We start from the raw sequence: 13,796 nt of genomic DNA, 5'->3' as shown, positions 1-13,796 counted from the left end.
TACTGGGATAGATATTGCATAAGCACTCGGTAAAACATAAACACACACAAAAGGCTTCTGAATGATAAGAAGTATAATTAAAACATAATGCACATTACCATTTTGAGAGAGAGTACCGAAGTTAAAGAACTCAGAAAATAATCTCTTATCGAACTGAGGCTCCGGTAAAACACACTGACTGCGTCTCTACATGGACATCATGGTTTTTACATGAGCACAGAGAGATCGGGTTATTCATGTTCCTTGTTTACATGATAAATACTAGTAACTAGGGATGCCAGTGATTATTCGATTATTCGAATATTTGTTACAGCCTCCATAATCGAATATTATTTTTAAAAATCAATTTTATTTATATATTTTTTGTATTATTATTTATGTTTATTTATTTTTTGTTCTGGCTTAGTTTCAACCAAAATATAGACTAATGCTAATAATAGTAATAGTATTAATAATTGTAAATGGCCATTGGTCACACCACCAGTTTGTTTTACTGTAAACTTGGAGGAAGCCTGCGTGCAGAGCAGACTGCTGCTGCAGCACGCTACACACCGACCCCGCCCCCACCCCCCCTCTCCCTCACACGTGCGAATAAAGATGAACAAAGCGGCAGGTAAAAAGAGTTCCTCCTCGTGGAACTACTTTGAACTTACAAGTCCAAAGGAAGATAAATGAAACAAACAACGGAGTTCCTTTTGTCTGACTTCTTTTTTCTTTCTCTCCCGCGAGGGGGGGGGGGGGGGTGGGGGCTGACGAATAATCGATTTTGATCATGGCAACCCTACTAGTAACCTGGCAGTTCGATGCCTTTTCTCATCTAAACTATTCAGTATTTGTCTCTCTCTATCATGACATAAAGACGAAACTCCTCTCAAGAAGTGAGACGCTTTTGCCACCTCCATAACTGTTAATTGATTAACTGCTACCAGCTGATGACTTACTTTCCTCTTCTTTGAAAAAAATGTTCTTATGTCCATGTTGTCTGGGGGAGAAAACATATCAAACCAAGAGATCGTCAGCTTTGATTTTCGCTGTATTAACAATGTCCTGAACATTTGGTGTGTGTGCCTTACCTCCGCTACCGGCATCGCTTCATACAACAGATCTGAGCTGTCCAACTATGACAACACTCCTTGAACATGCGCGGCGCGCTATGGGAGAATCTGCCTTGGTACAAAGTAGCAGTGAAAACATGGTACGGAGTTTCATTGATTTGGGCATTCTCTCAATAAGCAAGTGGAATGGATTTGATAGTGAAGTACTGACACAGCGCTCTACAAAGTGCGGCGAGTGGATAGACCGATTCACAGACTTTCCACATGGTAAAAGTGGGGGGGTCTAAACTAATCATTTCAAAAAGTGGAGGGGACTTTTCCCACCCTCATATAATGGCTGCATGAACGAAAGATTGATCGGTAAACAGTGAAACTCAGTTTAGTAATCTTTATAGCAGCTACATGAAAGCCCAGACTCACTCCATCTGCAATCTTTCTCCATAGTTTGAAACACAGTTGGCTCCTGGTGAGATCCTAGTGATAGCTCAACTAAATTCAAGCTGCCTGACATGTGACGCTGGATTTCCTTAAAGGCTCTTTGGGCGTTCTATTAAAAAAGGGGGGGATAAGGGCATCATTCTAGATAGATTGTTTGCCGCCTATTTCTGTCTTAGAATACTAAGAAAATATCACGGCATGAGACTACTAACTAGTTGCTGACAATAAGAGAGGAATGCTGGAAGAAATGTTCTTATCACGCCTGATGGACATGACAATTCACAAAGAGACATCCAGTCCCAACACACACACCTTCAAGAGCAGGACTTTAGTGCTGTAATTATTGAAGGGGGGCTCATTTTCAAAAATGTTCAGTGTTTTTGTTAATTATCAAAGACAGTCTCATTGAAAGTGTTCAAAAGTGTCATGATTTTAGTTTTGTGTGTTTAGGTCTCCGTCTTATTTAGAAATTCTGTTCTCCCTGTGTCTGGTCTTCCTTCCTGTGTGTGCCCTCCTGTGTCTGATTGTCTGATTGTCTCATTGTTTTCACCTGTTGCACCCCCCTGTGTTTCTGCCTCCCCTCCCCAGCTGTGTCTTGTCCTGTTATTACCCTTCTGTGTATTTAATCTTATCTTCCCTTGTGCGCTTTGTTCGGTCGTCGTCTTTCTCTTCCATGTTTCCTGCCTGTTTCAGTGTCTTGTGCTCCCCGGTTTGCTAATGTTACGTTGTTTCTTGTTTATCTTTCTAATCGGCTTTTTTGATTAAAGCTCGCTTTTTGTTACTAGACCTTTTGTCTTTTTACTGCATTTGGGTCCTGCCTTACCCAAACATCCTGACAGAAAGAAGGACAACTTTCAGATGGTGGTCCACTATCTCAGGAGTCTCCAACCTTTTTTAGGATGAGAGCTACTCTCAAAAAATAAAACAAGTCATTATTATTATTATATATAATAATGTTAAAATGTGCTAAATATATACACTGCAAAAAAAGAAAAGAAAGAGGAGTAAAAGTAGCTCATGACTTGTTTTATTTTTAGCACACAAAGGTTGAAGGTAAGCATATATGCTTACCTTCAACCTTTGTGTGCTGTTCTGGTCTGTGGGACCCGTTTTCAGTGTTTACTAAAAGAAAATGTATGCAATTTAATTATTTGAACCTGCTTTATTTGGGGGTGGACCTCACATCCTCTCGAGGGGTCCGGGGGCATGCATCCCCGGGAAGATATGTTTTTTAAATGTTGAAGTGAAATGCATCAATCTGGTGCACTTTGAGCACAAAATGAATTCATGGATACAGCTCTCAACACTCATATAAAAGGGAGCTGTATACTTTTCAATAATCCAAACATCTTTAGAATATGATCACAACCAATAACAAATCATTTAAACTTGTTTATTCTTATCTTATGTTACCTAGTTAGCATTCTTTCTTTTTATGTATGCATATTTACTAATCACTCCCCTTTTTAACTTTTTTTTTTTTTTAACTGTCCTATAGTACACATTGGAATGATTTCTTACTTTATTTTTTACAACTAGGATATATTAAATAGATAGGTGTGCTCTATCTCGCTCTCTCTCAGTCTCGCTCGCTCAGTCACAGAGGCTGTGTGCTCCTCCGTGGGGATGCCGGGTTGCGTTAAAAAATTATAATAAACATATTTATAAAGTGGGGGGACACATACAGGATTTCGAAAAGCGGGGGGTACATGTCCCCCAGGGGCGGCGGGTACTGTAGGCTAGGGAAGGCTAAGCCTTCCCAAATATTTGTGTCACTGCATCCTGGTAAAATAAAAATATAATGTATAATGTTTGTGTCTTTGACATTAGCGCTGCTATGCAGCCATCTGTGCCCTGTACTACGAAGCCAGTTCAACATACCCTGGATATGTTTGAGTTATCTTAACTAACCCTAACAAACGAGATCTCGCTATGCGGTCCTACGACGCTGGTTATCAACTCAGTAAATCAAGCCAGGGTTTCTCTCTCCAGCTGAGAGCGCGTTCACGTGAAAGGGTTAGCAACATTTGACCAATCACAAACGGGGACAAGTGTACTGACAGCGCAGCGTCATACTTCATTAATGAAAACTAAACTAATATTAGACAAATATGAACTTTAAACATCCATGACTTGAACATATAATCCAGGATACAAGCCACATAGTTGCAACTGCAAGGTAAATTACATGTCATGTAAACTTTTCACCTCAAACAACAGTTACATTCTGAAAAAGGTGTACAAAAAAATAACCTAAAACCCCAACATGTATAAGAAAGTCACAAAAATGTGAGAGAAAAAAAATGATAGTAAGTGAAAAACATCTGACAAATGCAAGCTGTCTCTCCTTTGAGTTGTGATTGAAAATACTTAGTACATTATTATTATTATTATTATTATTATTAGTATTATTATTAGTATTATTAATCAGTCACTCTGTAGTCCTTGTGCGTTTATTGGGGTCAAATTGCATCTCTTTGTGGTTGCTGTGAGTCTCCTTTTAGTCATGCGTGAATATGAAAAGTCATGCTAATTATCCAGATGCATAATAATACCATTGCTTACTGCTGCTAATGATGAAGCATTGTTACATTAGTGAAATACTAAGCGGAGGAAATGTAGTATTCAGCATATCTGACGGGGAATATAATGTAATCAGAGCTATTCCCCCAAAACATGGAAAAAAAAAAAAATATATATATATATACAAATATATATAAAAAGTCTATACATATATCAGAAGAAATGTAAATTAATTTATAGCAAATGTGTGAAAAAGGAACGAATATCTGTCACTGTAGTCATTTTACGTCTCTTCTTTGCATCTCTTTGTGGTTGCTTTGAGTCTCCTTTTAGACATGTATGAATATGAAGAGTCAGATGCGTAATAATACCATTGCTAACTGCTGCTGCTGATGAATCAGGGATTTTAGTATTCTTATATCTTACAGGGGATGAGGGGGGGAGTTGTCTTTTTAATTAAAAGTGGATTTATTCTTTTTTACTGATGGAGTCTGACAGCAAGTAAACACGGAGCTGCTGAGTTTGCATTAACATAATATAAAAACAGGGACAGGTCAGGAACCAGGAAACATACAGATAATAAAAACGATATAAACAGACTAATGCACGATGGGGTTAGGCCCACCTTCATAATGCATTAATCATATTCCAGTCCCTGATTGATCAGTGTCTGTGGCAGTGATGCTGTTGTGTAATGAACAACTCCATCACCTTTGTGTCCATGCCAGCCCACAGACTTGACACTGAATACATGTTAAATGTGTGATGGTAAACAGTGTTACCATGACGACAGTTCACCATAATAACCCTGTAAGGACTATCCTCCCTGTCCTCTGTGACACTGGTCCCTGCTGTCAGGGACACGCCGCTATGCATGACGGTACTGCTACAGTGCTACATCTCTCTCATATGTGCAGCTGTTCCCTACACAGCGGGCACCATCCCAGGCGGTGTGAGTGTGTGAGGCTCGGTGTGTGTGAGGCTCGGTGTGTGTGACAGCGGCCCGGGCATCTCCCTCTCTTACCATGGCCTCCATCGACTCCCAGCTCTTGGTTTCGGATCCCGACAGTAGGAAATTTTTGGAATTTCCTCTGAAATTCACCTTCAGGTTGATATAGAAGTCCATGTCTGCACCTTACCGCATATTACTCACGACGACACGGCCCAACTGAGGCTGCTCGGGGTAATCTCGCCCTGTCCGCTCCACCGTGACTGATCCGACGGGGGGTGAGGCGTATTCTGTGTTTACATTAGTGTCCCGGCCACGCCCACCCTGCGTCATGTGCCCGGAACTCAGAGCGACACTTTCTATGTGGAGCTTATTTATTTTGTATTAAAGAAAATGTAGGCTAATTATAATTAACACAACTATAATCGAACCAAAAAATAAATAATAACAATACAAATAAATAATAATAATACATAGAGCAATTATCAAACTAAATTATTTGCATAAAAAATAGTGATGGGATTTATGGTTCTTTGAAGGGAGCCGGATCTTATGGCTCCGTTCCTTTCAAAGAGCCGTTCAAAAGAGCCGTTTTTTTGGAGGGGTTACTAGGTTTGTCTGTGAAATAATCACCAGGATAATGATTGACTGTATTGCCAGACCTAATGTCAATAATCTGATTTGTAAACACGACACAAGGTGGCGCCATATCCATGTCATTCATGTCCGTGAATGTACTACTTTGAATTTACCCTCCGTATGTGTTAATAACACTCCAGTCCGTATGTGTTAAGTAAATAAAGTTGCCTTGCCTTGAATGAAATTCACGAAACTCTTAATATTAGATACTGTATTCTGTGGCGATGGAGATCATTTTTTGACCCTGCTTTAAAGGATATTTTGCCTTTACAAATGGTGCGCTTTATCACTGCCTGGGTTTTGGTTGAAGTGCATCCAAATGCTGCTGCGTTTTCGCGTTTGGCTCATTTTCCATCCGAAAAACACGTCGTCTACCTGTCCTGTAGCCTACCACTTGTTATGACTTCTCTCTCTCTCTCTCGTATTCCTTTAAGACCCACCCCACCTCACTCCTCCTGCTGAAACCTACTAATCAGAGTAGGGGCGGGTCTTCACAGAATACGTTTGGGGAACAAAATCAAGCTTTTTAACAGGCGAGTGGATTTTGGCAGGCAGTGAGTGCGGACTAACGATTGAACGATAACAAGAACGGCTCTCACCAAGTACGACTCGGTTCCCCTCGTTCGAAGAGCCGTTCAAAAGAATCGGCTCGTTCGCGACCGACACATCACTAATAAATAATAAAGAACATAAACAAGAGAATAAACGATAAAATGCATGAAGTTAAAAATGTCTTAATAAACAAGAAATGAATAATTATTATTAATAATATTATTATTATTTTATAGATGTTTAAACATAATAATAATACTATTTTGATTTAAAGACGATCTTTCAAGCCATAAGAACACAAGGGACATTTGTAGGATAATATATTTTTGTAAGAAGATATCGTGATTTCAATTTGAGGAAAACAGCCCATATGTTATTCATATATTTATAAATGTGCTTCTGTTCCCACCAACTCTCTGAAGACCATTATAATTTAACTGTTGCTGTAATTTGTAAATTTGCCGTTTTTTTCATGGTCAATTGTATATAATGGGCACACTTTTGTATCTTAAGGGCGGGACATTTCTAAGTGGTTGACCAATTACAACAGAGCTGGCCAGCTAACCAATCAGAGCAGACTGGGCTCTGGTTTCAGACAGAGGGTGAAAAGAGGCAGTATGAGAAAAATAAACAGCTTTTGAACATGGAGACATGCCACAGTAGGCACTAAATACTGATATGATCCTGAACATCAGCACAATAGGGCCCTTTTAAGTCTGCTATTTCAGGCAATTGATTCCCGTCGCATTCAAAATAGTTATTTATGCTATGTGAAATAATTTTGCCCTTATATTTGCATGTGTTGCAATTATTCCTGTCACTAAAACAATCTGTTTTAGAGCCATTGCTATTTTGCTCTTCATTCAGCATTGAGGGATATCATTGGTCAGATAACGCCATCTACTGGATTTTTTGTGTATATCTACACCCCTTCTTGGTCCCATCACCATGTCAAGTGGAAGATAGATCTGGTGGAATATATATAAACAGGGTTGAGACGGTTACTTTATAAATGTATTCTCTTACAATTTTATAGTTAAAAAATGTAATCATCAACCTAATCTGAGTCTCACAACAGTAATATGACCTGATTTATTCCTACTGCGTTTGGACCTCAATATCAACTGCAATGCAAATAAATATAATCACGGTTTTTCATATGATGATGAGCCCCTCCTTCTCATTTCCATAGCCAATGAGTTCAAAGTTTCTGTAACCAATCAGTGAAGAGTAAAGCCAGACCAAAGCAATCTGTAGATGAAAAGTTCCTAATATTGTGAGGCTGTGAATTGTACATTATTCCAGATTCATGGGACTATGTATTCATTTGCCTTTCAATATAATAAATATATCAATCAATATAACCTGCCTTCATTGTCTTTTAAAATAAAATCACCTTACCCTTTTCCTTAACCCTCTGGAGTGTGAAGTGAAGGATATTTTCTCAATTTTTAGATGTCTCCTTAAATCAACTTTTAAATGTACTTCTTATAACATGGCATGGTGTTACATGTCAAAATGTTCAGTAGTCTCTGGTCTTGCTAGAAATGCAAAGTCACTCACCTTATGAGATACCAAGCTTAGAATTCCGATTTTTGGAAAACTTCAAAACTGTTGTGAAACACAGATGTACTCATGTCATCCACTTTTTTGGTGTTTGAGATTTGCTTCACCAAAGTCTTTGGTTCTGCAAAGTAGTGAAATATATGAATTATTACACTATAGGCCTATATAAATGTGTTGTTCATGTCTAAAATGAAAATGTATAAATTATGATTTAGAGTAAAATATTTCCATCCCTCTACTTTCACCACAGAAAAGTTACATCAGGACTGATTCATATTCCATACCAAGGTTCATGTGATGATGTGTACAAATACAAAATTGAGCATTAAACATTTTTATTCAACCAACTATTTATGTTAACATAAGAAACTGTAAAATCTCAATATTTACAATATCAGAACTTTCTCAACCAACTATTCATTATAAATGTAAAGACAGGGGGAGCAGTGTAATGGTCTGTCTTCCAGGACAGTGGGTCTGGCTGCTGTGTAGTGGGGGGTGATGGTGCATGGGCTGCTGGTGGCTGTGACGGAGGGAGGTAGGTGTGATTGTCCCAGGTTGATGCTGGCGGCTGTCTGGGAGGTACGTCTGCTAGGAGAGACTTCTTTGCTGGCTGGGTTGCTTCGTACCGAGGTGTATCTTAATCTTGTGGCAGGCACAGATGGAGGTGGAGGCCGCTGTAGTGATGCTGGTCCTATGGTCCTTGGGTATGGCTCTGGTAAAGTCCCTTGAGCCACGGTAGATCTTGACCTGGGTGCAGGCACAGAAGGAGGATCTTGCTGCTAGGCCCAGGCAGCTGTGAAATCGGAAAGAAATATAAGACAATAACTACTACTAAGTTCATTAAAATCTAAAGTTCAAGTGGAATGTTTCTCAAGCACAAATAACAATGCACAACTCAAAATAAAATGGGGAGGTGAGACAGCTCTCTCTCTCTCTCTCTCTCTCTCTCTCTCTCTCTCTCTCTCTCTCTCTCTCTCTCTCTCTCTCTCTCTCTCTCTCTCTCTCTCTCTCTCTCTCTCTCTCTCTCTCTCTCTCTCACTAACTAACTATGTTACACCCACACAATGAAAGTACACTTTTACTGTAATATTTACATTTACCTATCTTCAAATGGATCTGTGTTGTTGTTGTTGCTGTATTCTCCAGCTTCTGATGCTCCATCTCCACTGCTGCTAGTGTTACAAGTCCGCTGTGCAGAGCCGGTAATCAGATAATAAGCCTGTTGAACAGGAGAAAAGAATGAAGCAGAGGGAAAGTTGCTGCCGTTTGTGTGGTTGTCCTAGCCAGAATTTATTAAACACATTAATAAATTCAATTACAAATGATATCCGCCAATTTTTACAATATTCCAAAATCCTATGGAGAAATCCAGTTGCTTTTTGTCAAGGGAACCAGCAGCTTACTTCAGGGTCGTCATACAAAAATGTCATGCATTGTTCTGTGTTTTGTGTTAAAATGTGTAACATTCAACAAAGAGTATTTTTTTTTTAAAAACATGCTAGGACTACTTTTTAAATATACATGTTGTGTTTCGCGGTATACTGTGGAAAATTACTAAAAACCCAAATTCCGATGCTATGCTTTAGTTATTCCTGATGAGCAGGTGGCATGGTCCATCAGTCTATGAATGGGTGAATGTGAACGTGGTGTTCAAGTGCTATGAGGAGTTGGAAAACCACAAAGGTGCTTTAAACTTACATAATGTCAAATGTCCAAGATTATGAATATAATCAAACCGGACAGGTGTTATTTTAGTAGAGAAATTTCCCTTTTACAGCATTAATATCAATCTAATATGTATTAGCACATGTGCCTTTGACAAGCTGTGCTGACATGCAAATTGCAGATATTCCTTGATCAGCTCATCTGGATCTTCTCCCACGAAGATAATGAGGGCTCTCAGGACACACTCCCTCCGAAGATGAATGTCTTCAGTCTAGGACAACATTATTTCGGTTAATTTTATTTTTCAAAATGTCTATTGGCAGATTTCCTTACTCTTACAGCTAAAATCCTTCACTTTATTTAGAAACAAATGGACAGTCCTAGTTACAGAGTTTCATAAAACAACGGTTGCCCTCCCCGTGCATCTATAAAAGGATACACAAAATGTATCCCTTTTAGCTAGCAAGGACTCATTTGATAATGCAGATTTACCTGGTCAAAAATGTCCATGATGTCATCCTTTGGCAAGGATTACTGTGATTAGCTGACTTGAGTGAATGTCCAACTGGGCCATGAACTTCTCCTCAAGAGGAATGGTCATTATCCTCTGGAACTCTGCATTGATCTATGAAAGAATAATACAAAAATGACAGTGAGTAAATTCATAAAAATTCAATCGAACTCAGTCTGTATGCAATTAACATTTGAAAATGTTATCAGAATATCAGACTTGCTTCGGGAGCTGACAGTCAACATTTTGTGACTTCCATTAAACTCAGAATTCCCTTTCACTAGCTGCAGCTCCTTGTCATATGAAAATTGAGGAATCGGAAAGTCCGCTGGCCACTGTTTGGCTCGAGAGGACACAGATTCGGGGAATGAGAAGATTATTGTGTCATCTGATGCCAACGAAACATTGCCATCACACTCAAGTGAAGACGATGATGTGGTATCAGTGGCAATGTTTAAAGGTGTATTTGTTTGCTGGTGGATCACTTTGATTGTTCCCAAATCCTGAAGTTGAGTGGTGGAATTCAGATTGATGAAGTCGTTGCCAAAGTCTTGGTCCATGTACTGCAGTCTGACGTCGCCCTTTAACCCAAAGAAATTCTTTAACTTGCTGAGAAGTGTAATATTCTGTTCTATGGACATGTAAGTGTCTACATAAACAGATGAAGCGGACTACTTCTATCATTCCGAGTGTTCATCTTTATTTCCACTGGCGCGTAACATGCACACATACATCACGTCATCCACGTGATCTCTGTAATCAAAGATCTTGTATTCACCAAGATGTTACATCCCCCTTCTTTAGAAAAGAACAGTATAGCTGCCATAACAAATTATAACCATAGGTATTTAAAATAAATGTACGTCTTGAGGCACTATATCTACTAATTGTGATTACTCTATCACTGAGGGAATATTATAAGGCTGGTACATTAACATTTAGTACTTCTGCAGTTTAACTTATCTTGTTGAACAGTTGCCCAGAAATAATTATAATAGAGCATGTACTGCTTCTGAAACAAAACTGTTGAATTCAATTTCTAAACAAACAAAATTCACAGTGCATTGTCAGTGTTGCATAATACACAGATTCAATCAAAGTGCACTGTCAGTATTACATTTCTTTTTCTTTTTTCCACAGGTTTAACACATCTCTTGGCTTCACTATGCGGCCTGATCTTGTGATCTTATTGTAAACAATGTGTGATTGCTCTCTGGGGCCTGTTTGTTTCTCAGTGTCCTGCTGCAATGTCTCAGTGTCCTCAGGCTCCAACTGCTCGTCTGATGGATTCTCCTGATCTGTGTCACTCTCACACGTTTGTAGAAGGTGACGCCTGTTGCGCCGAAACATGTGACCTCCGTCCGTGCAGATGTTGTAGGATCTCTGGGTACCTGCTGGCTCGACTACTGTTGCAGGTTTCCATGTCCCTGTTGGAAGCTGGAAGTGGATCGTGGCTCCCACTGGTAGTGCAGGCAGTGATCTGGCATTCCTGTCATAATATTGTTTTTGTCGTGTTTGGCACTGTTCTCTCCTGCTGTGAACGGTGCTGCGACAGGCAAGCTCTGGTTGTAGATGCTTTTCAGTGGTGGGAAGGATGGAGCGCAGACGCTTGCTCATGAGTAGCTGCGCTGGCGATTTCAAACCATCCACTGGTGTGTTTTTATACTTCAACAAGCTGAGGTACAGGTCAGTTCTCTGAGCGTGTGCTTTGTCCATGAGAGCTTTGGCAGTCTGAACGGTTTTTCTGCTAGCCCGTTGCTCTGTGGATACAGAGGACTGCTTGTGATATGCTTGAAGTCCCATGCATAAGCAAAAGCTTTAAACTCTTGTGAAATGTAGCAAGGTCCATTATCGCTGACTAGTGTCTGTGGTATTCCAAATCGAGCGAACATGGCCTTCAGCTTTTGGATGACTACTGAGGAGGTGAGGCTGGTTTTTCTACCTCAAAGTACCTACTATAATAGTCAGTACAACTACATAGTCAGTACTGTTCCATGTGAACAGATAAGTGGCTATTACCTGCCAAGGTTGTTCTGGGATTGGGTGTGACATCATAGGCTCTGTTGGGAGTGAGCTGCGTCGCTCAAGGCAGGTGCTGCAAGTCCCTACTAGTGTTTCTATCTGCTGACCCATCCTTGGCCAGAACAGTACATCTCTTGCACGTTGTTTGCACTTTTCCATCCCTAAGTGCCCTGTGTGAATGCGTGAAAGCATTTCAGCCCTGAGTGAGTGTGGCACGATGATTTTCTCTCCTTTCAGTAGGATGCCATCTGTCTCTGATATCTCATCCCTATGATTCCAATACTCTGAGACTGCAGGTGGACATTTTTAGTTTTTTTCGGGCCACCCTGCTTGGATCACCTGTCTCAGCACTGAGAGCTGCTCATCTTTGGCTGTAGCAGCTCTGATCTCTGCCATTTTGCGGTCGCTTACCAGAGCGTTGCTGATCACAGTGTGTATTTGGTAGTCTATGCCCTCACTCATGGAGCGGTCGTAACACTCAAGTGGCTTTCTGGACAGAGTGTCTGCAACAGGGATTTGTTTTCCTGGTTTGTGCTCGATAGTGATGTAATATCTCTGTAGCTGCAGTATCATGCGTTGCAGACGCGGTGGTGCAGCTGCTAAGGGCTTACGCATGATTGACTCAAGTGGCTTATGATCTGACTCGACGATCACCTGTCGTCCGTACAGGTATTGGTGAAACCGCCTACATCCAAAGAGCACTGCGTATAGCTCCTTTTCGATCTGAGCATAGTTCTCTTCAGTTTCAGTCAGTGTCTTTGATGCGTATGCGACTGGTTTCTCTTCCTGGAGCAGGACAGCTCCTAAGCCTTGTTTGGAAGCATCGACTCGTAACTTCACATCCTTTGTGTGATCGAAGTAGGTGAGTACTGGGCCAGGCTCCTGTGTTAGGATGTCTTTTATTCGTTGGAAGGCTGCATCATGATTTGAGTCCCACACAAACTCACTGTTTTCCTTTAACAGTTGCCGGAGTGGAGCTGTTGCCTCTGACATTTTCGGGGCGAACCTGGAAAGGTAAGTGACCATGCCCAGTATGGTCTCCAACTCTGCCTTGCTTTGTGGGTTAGGCATTTCTTTGATGGCCTTAATCTTGTTCGGGTCAGGGCGGATGCCTTCTCTTGTCAGCTTGTGCCCAAAATAGCTTACCTCAGGCACACATATTTTGCACTTGTCCTTATTCAGCTTTATGCCTTTTTCTCTGGTTCTCTCCAGCATGGCACGCAGGCTGGCGTCGTGCTCCTCTTTGGTGCGGCCGTAGACTATGATGTCATCTACGATGGCGGCAAAGCCTGGATGCCCCTCATAGGCCTCATCCACTCTCCTCTGGAACTCATCCTGTGCAGATATGATTCTAAAATGCAGTCTCTTGAAACGGTACCTGCCGTAGATCGTGTTGAACGTGGTTAGCATAGGTGAGTCGTGTGTGAGCTTTATATTCCAGTATTCAGATCTGGCGTCTAGTACACTGAAATACTGTGCTCCAGCCAGTTTTGGTGTGACATCATCTAGAGTAGGGAGTGGATAGTGGGGTCTTTGGATAGCTTTGTTCAGGGCGCGGGGGTCTAGGCATATTCTCAGCCTATTTGTTTTCGGCTTTTCCAACACTACTAGTGCATTAACCCATTCAGTTGGCTCTGTGACTTTTTGGATAACGTCCAGTTTTTCCATGTCGTCCAACTCATCCTTGAGCCGGTCACGCAGAGCATATGGGATGCGTCGAGGTGGACATACCACTGGTGGTACAGAGGGTTTGAGTTGGAAACTGCATTCTCCAGGAAACAGTCCGATGCCTTTAAACACATCAGCAAACTCTTCCATCATGGTTGTGTGTGTTATTGGCTTTGCATCAACTACATGTATTATTTTGACTAGG

At 40.8% G+C, this 13,796-nt stretch overlaps 1 protein-coding gene across 3 annotated transcripts; it reads right to left on the bottom strand.

Annotated features, from left to right (window-relative positions):
- Positions 1 to 8,040: 8,040 nt before the first annotated feature.
- LOC307027764 (uncharacterized protein) lies at positions 8,041 to 10,897 on the bottom strand. 3 transcript variants are annotated; one of them, XR_013804749.1, is made up of 4 exons: positions 10,125 to 10,897; positions 9,883 to 10,015; positions 8,826 to 9,661; positions 8,041 to 8,518 (listed from the first exon to the last, which is right to left on the bottom strand). XR_013804749.1 is itself a non-coding variant. In XM_079696080.1 (4 exons), exons 2-4 carry the CDS (start codon positions 9,898 to 9,900, stop codon positions 8,314 to 8,316), a joined length of 342 nt encoding a protein of 113 aa, XP_079552206.1. In that variant the 5' UTR covers positions 9,901 to 10,015; positions 10,125 to 10,897; the 3' UTR covers positions 8,041 to 8,313. The 3 variants fall into 3 exon arrangements, 2 of the variants coding, with proteins under 2 accessions (XP_079552206.1, XP_079552207.1); XM_079696080.1 differs by having other exon boundaries at positions 8,826 to 8,944; XM_079696081.1 differs by having other exon boundaries at positions 8,826 to 8,944; positions 10,387 to 10,897.
- Between the last annotated feature and the right edge of the window lie 2,899 nt (positions 10,898 to 13,796).

Source organism: Notothenia rossii (genome assembly GCF_949606895.1).
Source record: "Notothenia rossii genome assembly, contig: scaffold_106, whole genome shotgun sequence".
In the NCBI taxonomy this organism is placed as follows: domain Eukaryota; kingdom Metazoa; phylum Chordata; class Actinopteri; order Perciformes; family Nototheniidae; genus Notothenia; species Notothenia rossii.
The sequence above is the reverse complement of the archived record's forward strand: the minus strand, read 5'-3'. Positions and strand labels throughout refer to the sequence as shown.